General features: G+C 36.8%; 1 protein-coding gene across 2 annotated transcripts; it reads right to left on the bottom strand.

Annotated features, from left to right (window-relative positions):
* Positions 1-2,585: 2,585 nt before the first annotated feature.
* On the bottom strand, positions 2,586-9,491 carry ctsla (cathepsin La). 2 transcript variants are annotated; one of them, XM_054610153.1, is made up of 8 exons: positions 9,387-9,491; positions 8,287-8,421; positions 8,062-8,184; positions 7,381-7,533; positions 4,723-4,947; positions 3,985-4,153; positions 3,757-3,874; positions 2,586-3,024 (listed from the first exon to the last, which is right to left on the bottom strand). In XM_054610153.1, exons 2-8 carry the CDS (start codon positions 8,407-8,409, stop codon positions 2,925-2,927), a joined length of 1,011 nt encoding a protein of 336 aa, XP_054466128.1. In that variant the 5' UTR covers positions 8,410-8,421; positions 9,387-9,491; the 3' UTR covers positions 2,586-2,924. The 2 variants fall into 2 exon arrangements, with proteins under 2 accessions (XP_054466128.1, XP_054466129.1); XM_054610154.1 differs by having other exon boundaries at positions 8,287-8,418; positions 9,387-9,457.
* Positions 9,492-9,700: the final 209 nt, after the last annotated feature.

Below are 9,700 nucleotides of genomic sequence, written 5' to 3'. Positions count from 1 at the left end.
TTTGTAAACTGGAGCAAATTTTAAATACTTTATATACTGCTGGGTAGTTTCTTAATTTCAACTTTATCCTGTCTTATCCTCCAATAAAACATAAAACATTAACACATAATTAATTATGTGATTATATTTAGTTTTATTCATCTGCAAAGTAAAGTTATATAAATGCAGTGGAGTAAAAAGTACAATATTTGCCTCTTTATTGTTCTGGAATTAGAAGTATAAAGTAGCGGGAAAAGGAAATGTTCAAGTAAAGTACAAATTGTATGTAAATACGTAAATTAATCAAACTTTTGGTACAAAAGAAGAGCTGTTCTTAAGGGGCTTCATGTAAAATGTGATTGCAATATGTTTTTATATCTCCAGAGATTATAATAATTATGTTTAAAAGGTAATTTGAGGAGTATTATTTTTCTAATTTGGTGAAAAAAAAAACATCATGTTAAGTGTGTTCACTTTATTAAATGTCCATTTGGAAAATGTAATTAGCTGTAAAGTAGCAATTCAGATCCCTGTTTGGCGGTATTGATTCTCCAGGTTTCAGAAGAAGCATGGGAACCAGTTTCAAACCACAATATACAGAAGAAAATCTTTAATAAATGCCTCTTTGATAATAAGTAAATGTGTATAAATGTGGTTTCAGTGAAAATAAACCAATAAAATTTAAGTTTTCAGGCTTTAATATTCACACCAGTAAGCTTTGAGGATGCTTAAAATCTTCCCTCAATCAGAGAAGTTTAGACAGCAAAGAAATCTCAAAACAACCTAAACATGAGGTCTGAAATAAGTAAAGAAAGCATCAGAAAGTCTCCAGTGTTCAGTTTCTAACCTCTTTTAAGCCCTAAAGAAAAAACGAGACGTCAAACTCTGATTGGTCGAGAGGATAAATGCACCCAGCTGTTATTAATTCTTAATCAGGACATTCATCTTAAATTAATAGGGAAAAGGGTTAGACATGAAATGATAATAGTTATATCATCATAATGCCTTCTAAACCTAGAATAAGTATTATATTGAGTGTTTTAAATGTTTTTTTCTGCCTGTAAATGTAACTTACAATGCTGGATCTTACTTTTAAAATATACTTTGTCAGCAAAATGTACACAATACAAAGCAGTTTGAAAATGATAAAATAAAAAATATTATGGGATACTATGTTTGCATGTAATATTTTGTTTAAAGTGACGATGTTTCAGCAATACAACTTACAGTTTTTAGTTGGTGACTTTTTCAGGAAGTTCCTTATTTGTGTTGTACGAAACCATGACTCAGCACTTTCAGGAACACGCAGGTGATTCTGATCAGCTGATTAGGCCGTCATCCTTTCTACCTGTTCAGCTCTCTTTGTTGGATCTCTCTCTAGCTTTTTAATTATTAACAAACATTACTCTGTGCTTTAATACTTCAGTAATTTCAGCAACGCTTCAAAATTTCAGCTGTCAGCATTGATAGGCATTTTTTGACAGAAATAACTTTTCTAGTTTATTTTCTCAACCCCTTTCAAAAAAGTGTTGTGACCTAGTGGATTTTTTTTTATTTTTTATGATCTTTATTTACCACTGATTAGGCAGAAGTTTGGGGGAAATTCTCTGAAAAGGATTAGTCTATTGATTTATTAAACAACACAGGATTTATCATGAACAATATCCACTTATCGTTTATTTCATATATTCAGCAATAATGCCCTAAAATGTGCTGTTTTTCCATCATTCTTAATTGAAAATAAATATTTATAATTCAAATAAAGTTGAGCTTGAAATCATATAGTTTTTATTATCCTAAATTAATCAAAAGTAAAAGCCATCATTAGTTGCAGCCCTATTAAACACCTCATGACTTTACTCATGTAAGACACTTCTCCTCTGCAGTAAAGGGCCGACTCTGTTTCCTTATGAATCAACCTCATTGTTAAAGAATCAATAATCCTATCAGATCTGTGTACCAGACGTGACGGGAGCACAGCTGCTTTCACACAAAATCATGTGACTCAAGTCTTTGCTCTACATGTTAAACCAGCATGTGGGATTAACAACAGCTGAAGCCTCATTTAGGGCTCTGAATACAAAATTAAACATTATATTTCATATTTTTTTAAAGATAAAACAGGTCCAGATAATATTCTGGTGTTAAATTCTGTTGATTTATATCTGCTGAAAACAATGTGTGGTGATATTGATCCCTATGTTTGTCAATGAAAGGATTGAGAAACAGGAATGTTACAAAACAAACGCACTTAAATCACTTAATATCCTGTCTGAGGGACAAGTCCAATAGAGGAGACTGATTTCTTAATGCATGTTAAACACCTAAGACAGCTAGCAAAACATTTTACAAATGCTTTGATTGATAGATTATATATATATATATATATATATATATATTTTTTTGAGTGTATAAAGCAATATTTCAGTTTTATATTTGTTTTTCCTATTAAATATATACATTTACTACAATTTTCTTTAAACTTAATTTAAATATAAGTTTATTATTAAAAAAACAACAGAACTTTAAGTTGACATTTTTGGAAAAACAGATAAAACCTCAAGAAGCTTTAAAAAAAAAAAAAAAAAGTACCAAAAACCCCAAACTAGTGTTTCAGCACTTTATTTGATCACAGTAAAAGTAGAAAACAGAAATCATTTACAATGACCGAAGCAAGTGTTAAAGTATCACTCACCAAGTAGCATACGCTTATTTACAAAGAATAAAAACACCAGACTAAAATGTGTTCAGACAAAAACAAAAAGAGGCATAAAACCAGCAAATAAAAATAAAAACGGCATCTTTTCCCTAAAGACAATGTTTCTCCTCATAAAACATCGCAGAATCTCCTGTCGACCTTTGTTGCTCTGTCTGAAGCCGCGTCTGTTGCTTTCAGCCAAACTATTGCAATGAAAAAAAACTAGAAGTGGAGCAGTGCAAAAACATTAGACCAGAGGATAACTGGCCGCTGTCGCTATTCCACAGTGGTTCTTTCTGTCTTTAGCCATGTAGATGAAGCCTTTGTCTCCCCACTTTTCACTCCAGCTGCAAGAAGACAAAGAAAACAAATGATTACAATCTGAAGTTCAGAAGAGAAATTAAATTAGAAGCCTAATTAGTTAGCCATTACTTCTCCTGCAATAATTTATCTACAAAGAAATCGCATTAAAATCTAAGAGCTTGAAAGTTGCACATTAAAAAAAAAAAAGGTGATATAACTAAGTAGGGTGTAAAAATCTAATTTAGTTTTATCGTTAATGTATGACTTATTTAGTGGATCTAAGGAAAGTTAAGGTTGGTCGATTGGATGAATATGTAATAGGCTATGGCCAAATGATGGAATTTGTAATTTTATTTTGCTAATTTAATGCTCTGCCTTCGAAGAACAAATGAGAGCAGATAAAACAAAGTGCTCAGCGGGAGAAAAGCAGCTGCAGAGATCAAACTCTGTGAATTAAGGGTTCAATTAAACCAGAGTTTTATTTTGAGTTTGAATGAAATACGTTTTACGAGTTAAAAATCACACCTGTGTGAATATCAGCAATTGCCGATTGGAAAATTTTAAACACATTGCCTAATTAAAATCCCCAAATATTATATTTGACCCCTCTTTAGGACTTGATGATCCTTTATTAAGACTTCAAAAAGAGAAAGATGCACAGTATACTGTATCTTTGCAAGTTGATACACCTACTCCTAAGTACTATTTTCTGTTCAGGTACTACTTAAACTTGGAAAAATAGATATACACCGCTGACTGTAATATTTTTCACCGACCTGTTCTTCACGATCCAGTATTTTTTGCCGTCCACGTCTTCTCCCTGGAAGCCGTAACCGACCACCAGAACCCCGTGGTCCAGCTCCTCGCTGCTGCACTCCTTCTCAAAGTAGATTCCTGAAATACACGACCACCAAAAGAACCCAGTTAGTTACACATAAAAACGCAAAATATTAAAAAAACAGGTGGCGGTTACCAGCGAAGAGATAAAAGTGTTTTTAACTGACCTGACTGGTAGAACTGGAACGACTCGTGACCGGCGTCGATGGCGACAGAGACGGGTCCCACGGAGGCGACGGCCTTCATCAGAGCGTGCTCCTTACCGCTGGGGACGTCCACGAAGCCGGTGTCGTTGGCGGAGTTGTACGAGGGGTCGTAGTGACATGGCTGGTCGTCCTGAGAGGAAGACGAGAGAAAAAAGAAGAAGAAGAAGGTGAGTGGGACGTTATGGCGCTCAATATATTGTGGTTAAGGAGCATTAAGTAATAAAAGGTTAACTGCTTTTTACCATTTGAAAAAAGAAGCTGCAACAATTGGAGTCCAATAGACGGTTACTTTACTATTAATTCAACTATTTAAAGTTATTTTTTTAAAAGCAAAACGTTTGATAACAGCAAACTGAATATTTCTGTTTCGCCAAAAGACATTTAAAGACGTCACTTTGGAATCAATGATTTGACGTCCAACAAAACAAACTATCAAATCGGGAACATGATCAACGGATTAATAGAGAACGAAAATAATTACTTGACGTTTTTACTCTGGAAATCTAAATGAAAGACTTTTTAAAGTTAAATTTAGGTCTTTTACACACCTTCTTACAAATCTAGGGGAATATTGGGAAATCGGGAACTTTGTAAACTTTAATTTATGAATAAAATATCATATTGAACTATATTCAGGACAATTTAAACTAGATTTTCTATCAGACTTTTCCCCTTCCCTTCCTCCCATGATAGACTTACTGTTCCCAGGTAAGGATAGGAGTCCTCAGAGTCCAGACCCTGGTTGTCCTTGATGTACTGGAAGGCCTGGTCCATCAGACCGCCGTTGCAGCCCTCGTTGCCTTCGGGCCGGGAGCAGTCCACCAGGTTCTGCTCGCTCAGCGACACCAGTTTGCCCGTCTTCCTGAACTGCTGACCCTCCATAGCCCCGGTGGTGCTGAAGGCCCAGCAGGAACCACACTGACCCTGAGAGAGAGAGAGGAGGAGAGAGGGAGGTGTTAAGACTGAACCACAAAGAAATACAATCTGTTTTTAATTAAGTTCAGGGTCATTAAATCAAAAATATCTCTTCAGCTTCCTCGTAGACGTGACTTTTAAAGATTATGATGCATCTACAGACTCGAATGTCATGTTTATAATTAGCATTGTTGTTTTTTAAACCCCAGTTTGTTATTTATACTTTTTCAAGTTCTTGTGTCACGTTCTGACGGCGGCCATTTTGTTGTTTTGTCTCTTCTGTGAGACTTCAAACCACCAAACAAAGTATCGTTAAAGCACACAGCTGTTAATCCATTCAGCACAACCAGTCTGATAAGTCATTTTAAAGAAAAGAACATTCCCTGTTAATATCTGCTAGTATTCAAAGCTTTCTTTCATGTTAAAAAAACAATATCGTTTTTGCATCGTTGGCGAGACAAAATGACTGATTTGAAATTTAGACAAAGACAGAAAAATTGAAGTTTAGATTTGCTGGTTTTGGAGTTTGTTAGTTTTAACTCTGGATTATTAAACAGTTGTGATTGTTTCCATTTTTCTTTTTTTTTCTTTTTAAACCTGCCTCAAAAACATTTTATAACATCACCCTTCTGGACAGTTTCATTTTTTACCATTTGCATCATATTGCTTTGTCATGTTTCGCTCTCTCTCGTACCGTCGTCTTTTTATTCTTACACTCTCCTCTTTATAGATCACATAGCAAGAGTTGGGTTTCTTTGTGCCCAATTGTTGCACTCTGAGTCTTATTATTGCACTTTAATCTCCCCGATTTTGTAAAGCACTTTGTGTCTATAAATAATAATGATATCGGAAGTTGCACTCCAGCACTTTGCCCTAATGTACATGACTGTGTTCCAGTTTGCAGTGACCTGGTCTGACTGGTTTCAGCTTACAGGGTGTTAATGCATGCCACTGAACAGACTGTACATTCAGGGGGGGAGGAGTGTGTGAAGCTAGATAACGAAAAGAAAAACAACCTGCAAGTGGCCATCTTATCTTTGTGTTCAGGCAAAACATTTACTTCAGTGGACAGAGTGGCCTCGGTGTTTCATAAAAGGAGAATCTGTCACGAAGCAACTGTTCAAAGTTGCACATTAAGCAATCGTGTTTACAGAATGTCTCCAACAGCTGTTATTGAGTCATACGTTTGTATCTCTTGTAATGATAAAGTTATTAGAATAAGAGCTGGAGGTGACGAACAGCGTTTACAACACAACAACATGACCTCTTTGTGTTCTACTTTCATTAAAGTCGATTTTTGTGAAGTTTTGGGTTGTTTGTGTGGTTTACATGGTTTCGGAAAAAGCCATTTCATATGCTAGTAACATAAGCCCCCTCATTTGTCCTTGATATACATTTATGAAACAGTACAATGGATGTTCCTGATGAAAGATTAGGGTTTTTTTGTGCACGACACAAAGGGTTTGGGACTCCCTAAAGACTTGGTTTGTCACCTGAGGACGGTACTTTTGTTCCCGAGTCACACAAAGCTAACAAAACAGCAACCTAAAAAAAGTTGTTTATTAGCCAAGTCTTTGCTTTAACCCCTAGATCAAGCCTACAGGAGACCACACGCCCAATGGTAGCTTTAACAGAGAAGATATATTTATTTGTATTTCATCGATTTAAAAAAAGATACTAGACTTCCCTTCAGATTACTTTTAACTGACGTCGGATAAATTCGGAAAATCTCGAACTGGAGGTTCAAGATGAAGCCCAAAAGATAGATCTATAAAAACTTTAACCCCAAAAGAGCAAAGATTAACGTTACAATCTGATCAGTCTGTGATTTTACTTTGACTCTAGAGTCTAGGTCAATGTCTAGGTCAATGTCTTCATTCTTTAAAGCGTCACTGGGTACGCCAGGGTTGTTTACAAAAGGAAACATGTCAACATAGTTAGCTCAATAACGGTTAGCGTGCCATTACAGTTCATCCAATATTTTCATACCACATGTTCTAATGTTAGCCTGAGTGGACTGACTAGTGCTAATTAAAAAGTAGTAACCTACATTATTTGGATAAAAACAGTTCATGCAGAAAACAAGCCAAGGCAATCACGTCCATCCCCATGAAATGACAACTTTTTAGGGAGTCCCCAAAGAGTTTACCACTTGCAACAAGTGACAAGACTTAACTGGAGTCGTTTTTGTTCAAAAAAGTATTTTAAAAATACATTAAAAAAAATGTCTTAATTCTAACATTCCCCCACACTGTGACTGTTAAATCCTGTCTACATTTTACCGCGTGGCTCCTGGCAAGATTTAAAAACCACCGCACCTTGTTATGTCACCAGGTGTTCTTGTCTGAGAGTCTCAAGGTTACACGAGACATAAATGCCCCACAAAAAAAAAAAAAAAAAAAAAAAAAAGAAGAAGAAGAAGAGGAGGAACACGTCTGTTACCTGGTCCTTCACGGGGGTGACGTAGCCCTTCTCCCTCCAGTCCACAGAGCGAGGGGCCTCCAGGAAGTTGGGCTCCATGAACAGGGACCCCTTGAACTTCCTCTCCGTTTTGCTCGTGTAGCCGTTCATGATCTGCTTGAACTCCTCGTGAGTCTGTGGAAAGACAAAGGGAAGTCAGTAAAGGACAAAGAGAATGTGAATTTGACTCACACGAAGAATTTAAGACAAACAACAGCTGTGGATTACGATTCTACAAAAGGTATTCTCGGGTTTTTAGTTTATCTGAGCTTTATGTACAATTATTACAACTGTTATCTCAATTATTAGTTTTCATTCTGTATAATTATCCAACTTTAAGTGTAACACTGTTTTATGTCTTCGTATGACGATGTCCCACATCAGACTCCATCTGTTTTTTTTCCCTGTTTACCTGAATTTGTGTATAATTGTTTGATATATACAATGTTTATGATGGAATAAAAAAAGTATTTTACTGCTTTTTCTATCCTTAATTTGAGGGCTTTTTTCATGATTTTTTTCCCCCCGGAACCAGAGTCCACTCTTTTTACTACTTTTCCAGTTATCAAATCAAGTTTCCTTTGCTTCCTTATCTTTATAAAGAAGCCTGATATGACTGTCAAAGCGAGATACGAGTCTGTGCGTTAAAAACAGCCGTCTCACCATGTCTCCAAAGTGGTTCATGCCCAGGCGGTAGGAGTGTGTGCCCATTGAGTGCTCCAGGTTGTGCAGCTCGATCTTCTTCAAGTTCTTCTCCCAAACCATTCTCCTCCAGCCCTCCTCCTTCTGCAAAACAACAACAACAAAAACAACAAAAACATTCAGACTTGTGCTAATTAGTAGACTGGAGCTGCTTTCTTTGGACCAAAAAACAACAACACAATATACCTCATGATATTTCCTACTGTGCCAGCCCTTCCACAGCTCCCAGTGGTCGTCCAGCTGAGGGTCCAGGCTCGGGGCTGAGAGGGCGGCACTGAGGCACACGGCCAACACGGCTAGAGGCAGCATTGTTGTTTCCTACTGGAGGGGGGGGGAGACGACAAAACAGCAAGTCAGGACTCCATTTCCCAAGAAGCAAGTCTCTCATTGGAATGAAGGCCCGAGGCCCTGACTTCCAGACAAACAAGACTCCATAACAAAAGACATAATATGTTCGGGAATGGTTAAGTCATGCTTCCCATCTGAACTCCCTCCTCACATGTTTACTCATGGTGATGCATTCTGTAGTCTTTAGTACACTTTGTTCTTTTCCCCCCATGATTCATCCAGAAACTGCAATACACATTCCAGACAGTGCACATATTCCCCAACACACTACTAAAGCCACATAATCATTATGAAACCATATGATGCTCGTTAGGAGAAGATATTTGGTGTTTTGGGAAGAATATCTGCTTGTTTTTTTTTTTTTTTTTTTCTCTAGCAAGTTAGGTTGCAGGAGCTGATCCCAGATCCCTCCCAGATCCCAACCACACACACACACACACACACACACACACACACATACACACACAAAAACCCCGGATGTGTTTGTGTTTTGTCTGCAGTCACGAGATCTCCTGCACACCGAAAACACAACCAAGGAAAACGAAAAGAAAACTGAAACTCTGGTATCAGTCATATATCAGTCTGATGCACCGAAATGGACCAATAGATGGATGGATGATTATTTATAAATAACTATAAAGGAGCTGGTGTTGGATACAGAGGAGGGAGACAAAGGCAGCAGAATTAAACTAGATGGCAAATGCCTGCAAATAATAATAAAAAACAATAGTTTTTCTTTTAAATAAAACACATTAGGATGAGTTAAATGGATGATGAAAATATAAATATATATATATAAATATATAAAAATGAAAAAATCCCTGCAAACGATTATATAATCATGATTTTGCTTTTTTTATCTAAATGCAGCAGGTATTTTTGCAATATATAATAAAAAAACACAAAGCCAGTAGAATAAGAATAAATGATAAACTTACTGTTTAGTCTTTAGCAGTCCAAGTAGAAAATAACCTCCTTCCACCGAGGTACACAAAGTTTTATAGAGGCCTTTGACTGGCAGCTGGAGGAACCTCCCACCGAGCTCTCTGATTGGTCCGCTCCTTGTTTATGACCAATCACGGCCCCGTCCTCCTCCTCCCCGGTGGTGACGTCATCGCACCATGTGATTCCCTTCCCCCTGGAAAGGACACAATGTATCTCCTGCTGCAGGATTGTTGCAGTTTTAAAGGGTTGTTTGTTTGATCTGGTTTTATGTTAAGGAGACTTTAGTTTATATTCTCAATGATTTACA

This window comes from Anoplopoma fimbria, chromosome 13 (assembly GCF_027596085.1).
Source record: "Anoplopoma fimbria isolate UVic2021 breed Golden Eagle Sablefish chromosome 13, Afim_UVic_2022, whole genome shotgun sequence".
Classification (NCBI taxonomy): Eukaryota; Metazoa; Chordata; class Actinopteri; order Perciformes; family Anoplopomatidae; genus Anoplopoma; species Anoplopoma fimbria.
Note: the sequence above shows the minus strand (reverse complement) of the source record. Positions and strands in the feature narration are given on the sequence as shown.